Genomic DNA, 15,694 nt, shown 5'->3' on the forward strand with positions numbered 1-15,694 from the left:
GTTGTAGTGGTTTCCTCTATAGCAGCTGCCTGGGACTACTTAAGAGCCCAGTTTAGCTCTTTATAGAAACAAACCCAGTCTTTTCCAGCAGGTTATTTATTTGTGCTATAAGCAAACTGTGAAGGCCACAGGGCTGTGTTTTGTAGTAGAGGGAAATGGCTGATCAACAGCTTCGAGTGGGGAGGAAGTATTTGTTAAATCCAGCAGTAAAACACATCAACATCCTCCTTGTTTCTGGTTTTGAAGTCAACTTCTTTTAAACCCTCGCAGTTCATTGAAGCCCTGTCTCTGAAATGATGCCTGCAGCACAGTTAAAGCTGAATTGTGGTTCTCTCCCCTTCCTAATGCACCCATCCAGGGAATAAATATTGCAGCAGGGGAAGCTGCGTTTCCTTCCCAGACAAACCAGGGCCAGATACTTCCCTCAGCAAGGGCTGGGGTTCCTGATTAGCAAGTTTCAAGGGTTGGTCTGAACACTGAAAAGCAGCTTGATATTATCATTACTCACCTCACTGGTGCAACTGGCAAGAGCTTTAGTGCCCTCCCTTTAATCCAGAGGGTGAGAGGCTGCCTATTGCAAGAAGTGTGCACTTCACTAGGACAGATCAAGAAGACCCCCTGGTGAAGGGGCAGATGCTGAGTAAAACACCCTATTTCCTTCCTTTGAGCACAGCCTGCCCCTCTCAAACCTCCTGTTGGCAGGTGGGGAGATGGTCTTTGCTGCTAGAGACACGGGAGGGAACCCAGCTGCTGTTTGCCAGGAGCAGGACCACAGCCAGGGCTCAGGCCACAGTGCATCAGCAGAACTCACAGCATATTTTCTTCCTGCAAAGCTGTGTCTAACACTTGATCTGCATTTACAAGTCAGTAAAACGGTGCCAAGAAATGTTTCCCTGAACTGGAAAGTGCTCATTTATTCTGCTAAATCATTAACATAGTTCCCAGCATAGCATTGGCCAACTCACACGCATGCAAACAACTCCTGGGCATGGACTGGGAGCCAGCACAGGAATCCTTCCTGATCTGTGGTTCAATTCCTGCTATGCAGCTGCCCTGCTTGGAAGATAAGGTTCATGTTTTGGCATGTGTCACCCTCTGCCAGCTGCCTGGGTGCCAGCAAATAGCCCTGGGCATATTTAGGCCACCAGAGCCAATGCAGTCAGTATTGCTAAGTGCCTTCAGATTGTGCCAGTACAACAACAGACACAGCTCCTACCTCAGATCACTTCCCACCTGGCTCTAACCTCTGGAAAGAGCTGCAGTCTTCACCTCCTGCTCTCTGGAGATGATTAAACATCTCTGCAACGCCATTCCAAACTCAAAGATGTGGCACAGCAGCACTCGTGAACACAGGGCAAGAAGGAAAGAAGAGACAAAAATGTGTATGAAACAAGACTGACACTCAAATGAAACAGAAACGGGCCCTGAGGTGTCTTGACCTGCCTCTTTCCTGCATTAAACTGCTTGCCAAAGCAAGGAGCTTCCTTCACCAGTCCTTGGAAAAGGCAACACTCCAACCCCACGTGGCAATTTGCAGCTTGCCTTTAGAGTTTCAGGGGAAAACCTGCTTAACAGCAGATGGGTTGTGTTTGTGTTGAAGGGAGCACACCCAGACACAGGCCTTCCAGGAAGCTCAACAGGCTCTTGCAAAAGCTCCTCCTTCCAAGTGTCTTCTGAATGCAACAGAAAGTGAAAAAGTGTGTCAAAAGCTCAGGCTGAGCCCACAAAACCTCTGTTCCCCTTCTCAACCCCTCGGGCAGCCTCAGCTCTCCAGGTGTATCAAAGACAACCTATGATCACAAACAAGACAGCACTGTAATGTTCAAGCCCCAGGGGTGAAGTTCACTTACTCCATTATTTATTATAGGTATTGTATAAATGACTCTATCCACAGCAATAACTATTCCCTGATAACACTGGAACTTCATGAGGATAGAAATAGGAATTTTTCCTGGCTGCCTGAACAGAGAGGCCATTCAAACATCCAGGTAGCAAAAAGCTCAGGGAAAGGTGTCTGATTCCATTGCCTGAACATCAAGAGGCTTTGGCTTAGACACATTTGGAAATGCACGTTTCCTGCTGGATAACCCTATGAAGTCTTCAGTTCTTCACCAAGCAGTTGTGACACGTCATTTGGAGCAACTTCATCTTAAAACCCTTGAGACAAAGAGCATGGTTCTCCCTGTGGGCACCCCTCACACTCCAGGGAGTTCTGTACCCACTTCACGCTGATGAAGAAACATGTGTGGTTTGTTAGAGGGGAGACAGCACCGCAGCACCTTAAAATCCTTCCAGGTTTATTTGTCTTGTAGACTTCATCTTGCTCACTGCTTGAAGGGCAGCAGCAGAGGTTGGACTGTCCAGATCAGGTCCCCCAAAGAGCCCTTGGATGCACTGGCCATAAAATAGCTGCTCACAAGCATGCGAGTGCCTGGGAGCTAAGGGCAAAGCAGGGAAAGCTACATTAGTTTCCTCCTCATCCTGAGGATGTTCCTCCTTTCCCCAGTGCCCCAACCCCGACACATGACCTCCAGCTCACTTGCTGGACTGGTATCAGCCCTCAGGAAGGAACCAAGACTCTTCCAAGCAAAGAAGACCCAAACCAGAGCACATCAGCTCAGCTGACAAGGTCAGCATCTCACTTCCACTTCCTGCAACATCTCAGCCAGGGCCCCAGGTCTTTCCTCACAGACACCCACTTCAGCAACTGAACTGAAGCCACACTGGGCTCTCCAGCACAAGCAGTCCTGTGTGTCTGCAAGGACACAAGTTGGGAATGAGAGCCTGACACTGGCCACTGTCCTACGAAGGTGGGAGAAGGGGGTTTAAAGCTCTCCAGTCACTGAAGAAACTGACTTTTCTTTCCACTTCCTGAGCACGTTTTCTAACCATTAGTGCATCGCAGGAAATGCACATCACCACTTCCTGGCCAAGGGGGATTTTGATTTATTGTTGTTGGGGTTTATTATTTTAAGTAAGCTGTACTTAATTCCCTCAAAGAAGAGACACATGCAGTTGTCTTCAGGTACTGCTGTGGCTCTAGGTTCCCAGTAGACACAGGCATTATCCTACCATCTTGAGATGCTTCGTGCTCAGAGGGCTAGGATTTCAGCCAGCAGGTTCCTAGCATTCCCCACCACCCCCCAAGCAGCCCCACAACAGCCATGGCAGCTCCTGGCCTTGAACACTGCCAGAGATGGGCAAACCCACATGGCTCATTACCACACATGGCACTGGAACAGCCCCACCAACTCGGGGATCAGTTGCTTAGCTCAGTTCCTCCCCACTTCAAATGGTATTAAAACAGCAGCAAGAAAACCCACCCCAAACTTACTGCACTACATAGCAGGGAAAGCTCTTGGAGATCCTGGAATGACACCGCCACACACACACAAGCATTAGAAAACGGCTAAGTAACACAGGCAGGGTTGTATTTCATCACTCCAAGTAAGACAGAGCCACACACACATCTGAAGACAACTCTTGCTCTTGGAATTCTTATTTATTAAGAGCAGAAAGGAAATTTTGCTGAAGTTTTATACATAAAAAAGTAAACCGTAAAGTCTTTCCACTGAAGAAAAGTGAGCAGGAAGTGGGCTTTTTTAGATACTGTTTATTTAAAAAAATAAAATTGACAAAGATACCACACTCTTTTGCACTCCTCATCCCTTGACTTGCAGAACCCTGTTCAACACGTTGTCCTTTAGCAAGAAACCGCTTTACCAGCAACACACAAGCAAAAGGAACCACCTCAGTCTGGACTCAAGCCCCGAGAGCTGCTTCAGCTGCACAAGTAGTGAGATATCTCTGGTTTTACCAGCTCAGGTCTTTAGTAAAGAAATTTCAAGTGGACACTAAACAAGTATTTCACTAAGAGATGATGAAATATTAAAATTAAAAGCAAGTCTTAATTGCAGCTGTAATTCTACTACATTAGAAACGTCAGCTGTTGGGGATCCATTCACCATAGATAGATTAGTTTGTAATCAAGGTAATTACAAAGACAGAGCATTACTCCCTGCATGCTTCCCTGGGCTTCGAACCAAGAGTTGACTACATGTAGAGTTGACTAGGGTGTACTTGGAATTCACTCTCTCAGGCAGGAGACTAGTTAAGGAGTGTTACTGATAACAAAGAATAAAAGTTATACAACACTGATTATGATAAATTACTTTGTTCTTATCTGCTTTTTGCCTTAGTCTCCTATGTATCTTCACATCCTTTCATGTAGAAAACCAGCTCTTTCTTTAGTTCTCCTTCTGGTGACTCCCCGTTTCCTAATGGTGGTTAGAATGTGTGGAGGACTTGATTCGGAACACGTGGATGTGCAGATGGGCAGCAATCTGATTACACACACTGACACAGTATCGGAGCAAATCAAAGAGGGAGAAGATCTGCCAAGGGAAAGAAAACGACACATTCGAGTCTGTGTTTTCACAACACCTTCAGAATAAAAGCACTGGGGTCCTCTTTTTACTAAGTGAATCTCAACTCTACAGGAATAATCACTTGGGAAGAAAGAGTTTCCAGGCACTCTGGGCTTGCTTCCAGCTTTGCAAGAACACAGACTTCATTCTGGAGTCAGAGAGGGGAAACCAGTTCTCATGGCTATACAGATACTGTGAACTGTCCCCATTAGCTCTGAATGGGGAGAACCCTACAGAAAACATCCATTTTATTCAAAGGTTAACCCTGCATTTTGGTAGATAACACCTGAGTGCTTGCTAAGCACACATGAGCTTAACTTCAGGTATTTTTATCTAATGGGTGCTGTTAGGAATGACAGATGGACATGCCTTCGAGAGCTTAAGGCACAGCCAAGCTACACTCACACTGCACATAATAAATTCCCTTCCAAACCAGACAGGAACATGAATTCTCAAAATATGCTATTCAAAGCTTTGAGTATTTGCTGCATTGCTTTAAAACTGCTTGATTTATACACCAAACCACCATGTTTACCTCTTAGCATCGGCTCTGCTTAAAATGAACTCAGTGAAGTTGGTTTCCACCACCCTCAGCCAGACTCGAGCAGTGCAAAGAGGGCTTGTGGAAGAGCACCCAAGTGCTTGTGATGACTGCTAACAATCCTGCACTTACCAGAGCAACCCAGAGTACAATGTACTCATCAATAAAGCTGTTAAAATACTGGTCCAGAAACAACAGTGCTGGGCCTATGAATGCTGTGTCATAGAGGTGCATCTCGCTTTTGGTCATGTGGGCAACCTACATTGAACAGAAAAAGGAAGTTTAAGAAGTAAATATACACCAGATCAAGTAGAATGACTTCAGCCTACACAAAGCCAAAAAAGCCAAAGTTCAAGCCACCTTACCGGAAGATTATATAGAGTATTAGGTTTGGGTTGGAAGGGACCTTAAAGCTCACTCAGTTCCAACCCCCTGCCACAGGCAGGAACACCTTCCACTAGAGCAGGTTGCTCCAAGCCCCTGTGTCCAACCTGGCCCTGAACACTGCCAGGGATGGGGCGTATCAAGTGCTTCAGTAGTGGCAGCAATACTGGTTTTACCATGAAAGTCTACAGCTATACAGGAAGGTCTGCAGAGAAGTATCTTCTCAGAACAAAGAATGTTGCTACAGGAAAAAACCTAACATGTTTTCCAGCCCACAAACTCTTCCTCCTGCCAGAAACAAAGCAGTGACATGGGAGTAGACTGATAAGTTTTAAGGTTTAGCTGAGCCTGGAAACGAAACCTGCTGCTGGATCTTCAAAACTCAGATACTTGGTGTTCCTCTCCCTCCTGCTATCTGTTCCCACCCCAGAAGGAGCACCACCTCTCTCTGGTGTGGCCTTCCCACCCTCCCCCACATGCACAGCAGATGTCCTACCCCACATCCTCATTCCTAACAGCCCAACACAGTTGATGGGACTGTGTAGCAAACAGATCTTGGTAAGAAATTGACTTTTCTTCCATGATGAGTTACATCCAGTACTGATCCAGTGCATGTGGCAATGCAACCCAGGCCTGCAGAACCAGGATGCAGGTTCAGCCTGTGGGGCAGCAGTTGTTTCATCCCTCATTCACTCTGTTCAACAGGGGCTCCTCTGGTCCATCTGCCCCCTGGTACAAACCTGTTGTTAATGTTTTAGCCACCATCTCTCTCCAAGCAAGTTAAACCCTGAGCAACTGTTCTAAACCTCAGCAGCTCTGTCACCTTCTCTCCTCCCAGACGTTCCCCCCCTCTGCACTTGCATCTGAGGGGGGTTTCCGCACCAGCCCAGCTCATCACACGTGTGCAAATACACTGCAAAAGGGTGAATAAACAGCTGGGAAAGGGGAAGAAACAGAATGCAGGCAACTGTAAACTGCACTGCACTGTGTAACCATGGCATTAGCTTGAGGTTTACCAGTCCCTTTTCAAAGACAAGAAAGGCTCTGCTGCACCTCCAAGCTACTAAAAATAAGCAAAGCACGAGTATCGCTTCAGTACACAAACAGAAGTCACTCACTCACTGGAATAACCAGAGAACTTGCAACTCCACAGAAGGTTTTACTGCAATAACAACAAACTCAAGGGTTCTGGTGCACTTACCACGAGTTTGTTTGTTATCTTAGCAGATACAAAACCAAAAGTGAGTATGTATAAGCAGGGATGCCTTTCGAAGAGCTGCACTGCAGATTTCTTGTAGATCATTGCAGCTAAGGCAATCACTGACCCGATATGAAGAAAAGGGGAGAGGACACTCGTTCCCTAGAGAGAGGGATTAAAAGCATTAGGTTAATAAAATGTACATGTTGCAGAGAAACCCCAGGAAGCCAAACACATGGTGTGCAACGGGTGGCGTTTGATTAAAATCACATTAAAAACATGTCTTTCTGAATACCAACAGGAACAAAGGGTGGTGAAACTCGAGCAAGCATCAGCTGAGAGTGTGGTTCTGACACGTCACATAGGCCCTGGCTAACGCTGTTACAAGGGCAGGAGACCAAACTTGTACAGCTTTCTCTGTACCAGCTAGAAAGCAACTAAACCAGCCTGTCTGGTGGCAAATAATTATTAGGCTGGTAGACAACTGCCTTTCGGAAAACTCCCAGGGCTCCAGAATCAGCCACCACCTTCACCACCACAGGAGGTGCTTGTGCAGATGCCTCCACCTGCACTTCTTCGCTGGCAATATGACTAATCCAGATCTTTTAGAAGGCACAAAGCCATAAGCAATCCTCTCAAATTGCCTTCTGAATGGATTTTACACTGGACTTTTCTATGAACAATCTGGGGGGGAAGTGTATTTATACAACCTGTTTCATATGATCAATTCAAAAGCAAATATCAAAGTACCATGAGCACTTTGAAACACTCCAAAATGTTAAAACTCTTGACTCCTAAAGGTACTTTTCTTACACAGACAATATTAACTTGTTTTTCCGAAGGCAAGCAAGGAAATGAAAGTAAAACATTTCATATGTAGGAGGTATTATGGCAACTACAAACTCACAGCATGGCTGAAGAACCACAGCGCGCTGCAGAGTAACCACACGGAACAAAGTACTTACTGCTATAGTGGATCCGTTTTTGCCAACTCCACCTGTGAAGATCACACCAAAGTAGTTTGTGCAAGAGAATATGGTTCCTGCCACAGTACAGAGAGCTGGGAATATTTTCATCTGGATATTCAGGATTGGAATCTTAATGGAAGAGAGACAAGGAGTTAGGATACGCACAAGGAAGCCAGACTGGGATTAACACTTCTGGTGCACTCAAACACTCCACTTTCCAACACCACGTTTGCTTTTCTTTCTCTGCTATGCAGAGACTTAGATTTCTATAAGGCACAGAAAAATATGTGTTTTTTCCCCACTAATCCTTCCATCAAGCTTTCCATAAAGCCAGGCTTATCTTCAGTTACCTGAAAAGAGCCACCAAAAGCAGAGAAGTGGACAGACAGCAAGAACAACCCAGCCAGCACATGGAGGAGAAATGCAGCAGTCATCTTTTCTGAAGCTGGTTGTAAAACTCACAGCTGCAGCCCAAGGTCAAACTGGCCAAAGCAAGAGCTATTGGAGATGGTGAAACAAAGTCCCTTAAACTGGATCCTATCTTACAGGCAAGACAAGGGAAGCAAACAGACATCAGACAAGTCATGTCAGTCAGCGAGCCAGGAGAGCAAGCAAGGAGGTTGCCAGAGACCTGGAAAATGAGCACAGGCTGGAGTTTTCTTCATGACTTAATAGCAGTGTTTCAAGGACAGAAGCTACAAGTGAAGAAAGAAGAGTTCAACGTAAGCCACAGGAAATACATTATGGAAGCAAGTGTTTAGAGAGAACAACCCAAACCTTCCCAGCTCTAAAGAGCACTTAATTCAGGAGCTGCACTCACAGCACTCAAACTGAAGAGACACCCTTTGCTCCCCAGCAGCAAGGGGTGCAACTACATACAGAAGCCCAAGTGAGGTCAAGTTGTTTCTATTTCTCTTCAGTTACACTCTCAGTGTAGTTTTGGCAGGTAAAGATCATGAGTTTTCTATTGCAGTCAATAACAACCTATCTTTTCAGGGTACAATGAGGAGGCAGAGCCAGCTTTAACCTTGCTCATAGGCAGCCTACAGACCACCTCCCCAAATCACTGCCCTTGCAGGCTCCTGCCTGGCAGCTTTAGGACACTTGGATGTATTTATCCCTTGCTCAGGCTGCACTGTTACATCAAAAAACCTTTTCTGGAAGATACTAAAGGAGGAATAATGGCAAGTGAGCAGGAGGCCACACTGCCACAGAGTGTAACCATTCACTGATGTTACAAGGCACAGGACTTCTCAAGGTCTCAGTCTTACACAGGAAGGTACCTGTGCTGAGAACGATGCTCAGGAAAGGCAGAATCATCACAGAATCATCACAGAACCCCAGCCTGGTTTGGGTTGGAAAGAACCTTAAAGCTCCTCCAGCTCCAACCCCTGCCCCGGGCAGGGACACCTTCCACTAGAGCAGGTTGCTCCAAGCCCCTGTGTCCAACCTGGCCTTGAACACTGCCAGGGATGGGGCAGCCACAGCTTCTCTGGGCACCCTGTGCCAGCGCCTCAGCACCCTCCCAGGGAAGAGCTGCTGCCTCAGAGCTCATCTCATCTCCCCTCTGGCAGGTTAAAGCCATTGCCCTTGTCCTATCTCCTCCTCAAGAGAAGGATGTGACCAGCACTCTTCTAACTTAGGATTCATTAACACTCTCCTTCTTGTTTCCACTAAAGCTCCACCAGTGATGGGGTTTAGACTGCGCTTACCCAGCAGAAATAACTAATGGGAAACAAAGCTCCATATAGAAAAGTGGCAGAGGAAAGCCAAAGGAAAGGCATTAACAAGACCAGCAGCTGCTAAATTGCTTTGCATACAAGACGCAAGCAGCAAAGGCAAGAAAATATCATGGAGGGAAAAATAACCAAAATCTGAGGAGAGAGAGAGAGGGAAATCCACCTACAAAATGGCATTGCAGCCCCTGACTTAAGAGGACAGTACAAGGCCAGCCAGAAGACTTCCTTGTCTGGTATTCCATATGTCACTACAGGCCATTCAAAGGGACCATGCAGAAGAGCATCACAAGCCAAGTCTTCTGCAGGCAGATTATGTTCCCTGTTACACCCTTTGCAGCTGATGACAAGAGAAAGGCCACCGTGCGCAGAAAGCTTCTGAACACAGGTAAAGCCTGGAAAAGGGAGCATCCCAGATTCCATCTGGGAACAAGGCATGCATGCTAATAAAAGCAAGTGGCAGCAGGCGAAGAATGGACTAATAAGAGCTTGCCAGAGCCTGGATTTAAGCAAGTCCAGAATCATTTGCCAGAAAACTCATGCCAGGCCTCCAGAGCAGATGCCATCAGAGTTTTGGGCAGCACAAATTGGGATTTAAGAAAATATGTATCATTAGGAAACAGTGAGGAAAAGAGCCCAGCCAAGTGCTCAGGGAAGCAGCAGTCAAGAGCATGTAAGAGACTACACATCCATAAGGAGACACAGCAGACTCCTCCCTCCAGGAACTCTTCTTGGTCTGCTCAGAGTCCCAAACAGCACAAGCAGTGGAGTGGGCTGGGGGTGCTCCTGACAAGGCTGCTCTCAGCTGCAGTTCAGAGCTGATGTATGCACGCTTCCTCAGTCCCATCTGCAAGAGGAACAACAAAACCAGGGCCAAACCCAAGCTCACTTAATATTCATGAAGTGTTTATGCTTTTAAAGCTTCTGTTCTGGAATAAACTGGAGTAATTGCAGCACTTTTCTGACTTCAAACAGAAAAACCCCTCTGTGTAATCACTGCATCAAACAAGTTGCACCTACACTTGCTCGCTTGACTCAGATGAGGATCTCAGCTGCATATTGCTGCCATACTCACCATCCACAGAGATCAGCCAGCTCCAGGGGTGTGCAAACAGCATTTTAACACCCTTTAAAGAGACTCTACACTGGCAAAAAGCAGGAAGCCAGAAGAGAAACACACCAGATCATGGGGGAAAGGAAAGCTCATGAAAGCACCAACTGACAAAACACACAGTTCTGCCGTCAGCCTGTTCAGGTTGTTTTGCTTTTCACCTCTTAGCATAGGAAAGTGGAATGTTTGAGTATCCAATCACATCCAATTATCCCACCCCCCCAGATAGAACCAGATCAAAAATATCAAACCACCAATTTGCTGTTACATCCAATACAAAAGGACTGAGGAGGGAGTGGGGTGAGGAGGGGCTGGGGATGTATTTTGCTCTGCAAGTAGTAAATAACATTTCTCTCTAAATAAACACAAAATCTGCCACGTGGAATGACAAAGGGAAATTCCCAGTTACGGGAAATCTCTCCATAATCCAACACCAACTTCAAAGCAGTTCAATCTTTAGGGAGCTGACAGCTAAATGCTGCCACAACCCAGAACTAGATGGCAAGATCTTGCTGAAAAGGGTTGTGGAATAGGTTATTTCAAAGGGTGATTTAAGTTGTTAGATACCACAAGGGAACAATTCCTACGCTCACATCACCACCACTTTGCACTGAATTGTGCCGGAGGTTGCTGTGGCAGCATTTCCCAGCCTTTTATTAAAAAGGGAGAAAGGAAACTGAGCACATGGATTGGGAAATCCCTACTTGTAATGCAGAACAAGAGGGGCCATTGGCCACACTAACCTCTCTGGAAACATCTGGCACCAATAAACTGATTTGTAGCCTCATTTATTACAGATTTTAGCATTAGTTCTCTCCTCATTCTCTTTAGATGGTATTTACTCTGCAGTTCACACAATTAATTGGGGGGTGGTTTCTTTAAGCATGAAGCACACGTAGCAAAATCAGGATAGCCAAAATTAGCTCCTTTTCCTAGATATTCCCAATGTTAGAAGGTTCATTTCCCAGATTATATGAAGCAGATTAGAAATTCGGCCATTTGGGGTGACACATTTCAGTAATTTTGGACCATCTCTTGGCTTTATTGCAAATCAAGATTTCTTTCTCCACCTTAAGAACTATGTTTCAAAGACACAAAAAGATCAATATTGAGGAAGAAAAACCTTCCAGGAAATCAGTGCTTTAGGTGTCACTTCCAGAATTACTATTTTTCTATTTATGTATGTTGATACTTCTCTCTGGACAATTCTGATAGCCCAATGTGGCTTCTGTAATGCCAAATCCATTTATACAGTCCATAAGCTGCCTGCTGACCTGGCCTGGTGAGCCTATATAACCCCTACAGGATCTATATGCAGCCAGCCCAGGATGAGCTTACTTAACTGGAGTCATGGAATGGGGTGGCTTGGAAAGGACCTACTGATGGTCACCAGCTGCTCTCCAAAAGCTTCCCCCATATCCTCAATCCCATTTGGTACTTTTCCTTGAGTACTAGTACTTTGATATTCACTCCAGTCGTGGCCAGCTCTGTCAAGGGAAGCTGGACATCACTGAAGGTCCAGTCAGGTTTGTGCAAGATCTGATAGTTTTCTACCTGCAAACACAAGCTACAACATAAGAAGTTGGTTTAACAACTCTGGTAAAACCAGAATGCAGTTACTGCTGTGTGATCTATACTCAAGAATATATATTGCCAAGTATGAGGAATATATATCCTCCCCATCACAGCTTTTCCAGGGTAGCTCTTCCAGGTGCCCATGAGATTATTCAAGAGGATAAAAACAAGAACATGAACAAAATTACCAGAGATTGCCAAAAAGGTGGTCCTCCAATCACTGCCAGTAAATGCATGATTATTATGAAGATTTGTACTTCAGTCACATCAATTCTGATTAGGTACAAAAAGCCAAAAAGAAGCAAAATTATTCAAAGCCATTTCAAGGCAGTTATTTGCAAGCTCAGCAGCTCTGCTCTGTCATGCACGGTAGAAACCCTCCAAAACGAGGAGGAAATAAAGAGACAACATTTATAGACACTTTCAAATGCAAACAGCCATTTTAGTTTTATTGTTAGACTCAAGAGCCACACTTGTTTGATTTCAGAGTGCAATAAACCCCTCATTTTGTCCAAAGGCACAGCTGGAACTTGGCAGTGAGCGCTGCTGGCTGCAGAAATCAATATCTAGTTTTAACCTTGCCCACCAAAAAAAAAGGGAACTTGCTTCAGATGGTAAAATTCAAGACAGATATTTTTAATCCCTATTATATCCTTGTTTTTTAAATAGAAATATTCTCTCTGAATAGCATCAAACTCTAAAAAAAAGAAAAAAGCACAAATCCTCAAAGTAGTAGAAGAAAACTACACGTGAAACATAGACGATGGACTTGCTGGTGTTCTATATGAGGCTATAAAATACTATTCCATACTGGAGTACTGGGTCAAAAATAATCCTTCAATCAGCTTGAAATACTTACAGCCTGTTCCCCACCTCTAATGATACAGTTCTACCTGTAAGGCTCAAAACTGCATCTTGCAAATATACACTTTGCTCATACAAAACCACTGCTCATGTTATCCACTGTACAGGCATCTGGGAATAATAGCCCAGGGTGGGTTTTTGTCTGCCTTATATGAACACAAGGCCATATAATTCAGTTTAAGACCAGATCAATGTGCTCCCTCAAGTGCTCTCTCCAGCCTTTGCTCCAGGTTTGCAGTGGATCCTCTCATTTAGGGAATCTCATCTGGCAAAACTGTAACTCTGCAGATCAATATGCAGAAGGGCAAATCATGAGGCTGCAGCTAATTCCCACGTAGAACATACCCCAGAGTAAAAGAGAGCAGAAGAACAACTGTAGGTGGTGTTCAGTGCAACCTCTTATCTTGCTGTGGATGCTCTAACCATTGGCTGGTGCTTTCAGGAGGCTGTGAAGACCCAGCACCCACCTCCACGGGGCAACTTCACCTTTCCACCAGCCAAGAGACTTCCTAAACAAGTCCTCAGGAGCAGGACATGCACCTATGGAAGGAAGAGCAGATCCACATGTGGTGGCATTGCTGACAGCAAGCAAACTGGAGATGGGGCATCCAACCCTGACTATCACCACTGTGTCCTACCCCTGCTCCCTCCTTTGTGAAGTACATAAGCAGTGAAGCAGCAAAGGGGAGAATAAAGGATAAAGAAGATGGGAGAGACTCTTAGCATGTAAGAGGGAAGTTCAGCCAAAGCTGTCAGAGATCTAGAGAAGATTCCAGTAAGACAATTTCCTTTAGGTATCATTTCTCTGCACTACCCCAAACCTGGAGATAAGAGATGCACAGGAAAACCTCAGGGCTCTTCCTCTATTCTGAGCTGTTCAATAAGAACCCCTGTGGCAATCAGAGGGAAAAAATTCCTCTCCACAAAGAGGAAAGAATGTCCTAAAACATTCATCTTTTCAAGCCTCATCCAAACAAATTAAGCCATTGAGGCATCTTGAAAGGCAAAATAAAAGTGCTCAGCCATGCAAGGAGAGACACACACAAACCATCTGATTAAATGCAAATTGCTTCCTCCCAGCTTTTGGAGTCAGCATGGAAATGTGTTTTCAGTGTGCCCAAGTGAGGAAGGGCTGAAGCAGCTCCATGAACCAGGAATGTGGTTTTAGCCTGTTCCACTACTTCTGTCAATGACCTAAAAGAACATAAAACAGCTGAGAAAGTTCACAGAAACAGTGACTAACAGCTAAAGGGGGGAACTCATTTACAGCTGCGCTTGGACAGTAAAACAGGTTTCTTTTGGCAGCAGTAACCTGAAAGCAAAATAAAGTCATCTACTTCCAAAAAACCTTTCAGATCATGGAAGACAGTGTTCTGAAAGACAAGCTCTTACACCAAACAGAGCCCAAGCAAATGCATGGAAGCAGTGCCTGGATTCAGGTGAGGAAGACAGCATTAGCTTCTTTACACAGCCCTGGTACCACCAGCTCCAATAAGATGGCATCAGGCAGCTGGGAAGGGTTCAGAATGAAAGTGTGTTTGGTTAAAACACTCCTCCCTGACTTGTATTTGTTCTGCAACAGGAGATTCCTATAATGAGGCTTAACTTCAATTCTACATTAAGAGAAGATTCAACACCAAAGGGCTCCTTAAGACAGAAGTCAAAGACAAGATCAACTGAAGAGAAACTAACACCTAAACTATCAGCTAAATAAAGCATATGTTCGTAAAACCAAGGATGAAAAAGGACTGGGAACATCCTATGCTCATTAAAATCACTGTTAGATGACTTCAAAAGATGTGCTCGACACCAGTGGACCTCATGCCTGATGCTGGAACTACCCAGTGAAGTTTCTTTGCAGAAGTCCAACAGACACTACTTTGAAATCTAAGAATCCAGGAAACCCGAAATGCGGCTTTTCAAAGGAGACCACAAAAAGGAACAACATGTGGAAACAGAAGTTGGGTGAAAGGGAGAAGAGGCATGCTGTTCCTCTATTTGTTCAAGTGGAGTTTAAAATGACTGAGCAACTACAGCACCAAATCCATGCTGCTGCTAAAAGGAGCAGTCGTCACCACTGGAGAAGTCACCACCTTCTCCCCCAAACCCACCTGCTCAGTCCCACTTCCCCTCGTGCCAGCACCACAGGCCCATGCCATCAGCTGCATTGGGATATTGCCTTAGCTAAACTGACCCAGCCATATAAAGAAGAACAGGAAAGGTTCCTGTCCCAGTTTCTGGCATATCACCTTTCCTTATCCTTTTTGTGTGGGCTCCTGAATGACGCAAGCCCAAAGGTGAGGGCAGTGGAAGGTCTGAACAAAGCTGTGCTGAGTCAAAGTGACTGTGCAGGTACAGACTGACCTGACAGGGAGAAAGAGAAGGAATAAATGGGAATGAGGCTTCTGAATGCAACACAGGCAGACTGCTACCAGCCTCTAAAGTCCTAAACAGCCCTTACCCTTGAACATGGTAAAATAAGTGAAGGAATGCAATTAGAAAACAAAGCAACAGCGGGTTTGGCAACAAAGATCTTTGGTACCTTTGTAAGGAAGGGCACTGCCTGGAAAGCATCAACACGTCCTGCAGCTTAGAGAACATTCCTTGCTACTCCTTTAATGATTAACCTGTAGTTATGAATTGCTTCAAGGTAAAATGTGCTGGTAATAAAAAGACCCATAAATGGCCTCAGTCACTGTATTGCTTTTTAACTCTGGTACCACTGGGAAGGTGCCTCAGAAAATGAAAGACAAAAGCAGGGCTGCAGGGAAAGTGGCTTAGCTCAGTTTGGACACAGACTGACTGAAGCCTTTCTGTACTCCCCATACTGACCTTTTGAGGAATAATATATATAGCTTGCTCCAGTGGCTAGGGAAACTATTTGCAAAGC

General features: G+C 45.2%; 1 protein-coding gene across 1 annotated transcript in view; it reads right to left on the minus strand.

Moving 5' to 3' along the window:
* Window positions 1–3,571: 3,571 nt before the first annotated feature.
* Window positions 3,572–15,694, minus strand: part of CEPT1 (choline/ethanolamine phosphotransferase 1) — a 28,283-nt gene continuing 16,160 nt past the window's right edge. Inside the window, exons 4-8 of the mRNA XM_010024961.1 lie at window positions 12,129–12,213; window positions 7,516–7,647; window positions 6,554–6,712; window positions 5,101–5,226; window positions 3,572–4,394 (exon numbers count right to left, since the gene is read on the minus strand). Coding sequence (XP_010023263.1) covers window positions 4,278–4,394; window positions 5,101–5,226; window positions 6,554–6,712; window positions 7,516–7,647; window positions 12,129–12,213 — 619 coding nt within the window. The 3' untranslated portion in view covers window positions 3,572–4,277. The remainder of the gene's footprint in view (window positions 4,395–5,100; window positions 5,227–6,553; window positions 6,713–7,515; window positions 7,648–12,128; window positions 12,214–15,694) is intronic.

This window comes from Nestor notabilis, unplaced genomic scaffold (genome assembly GCF_000696875.1).
Source record: "Nestor notabilis isolate BGI_N333 unplaced genomic scaffold, ASM69687v1 scaffold17092, whole genome shotgun sequence".
Taxonomy (NCBI): Eukaryota; Metazoa; Chordata; class Aves; order Psittaciformes; family Psittacidae; genus Nestor; species Nestor notabilis.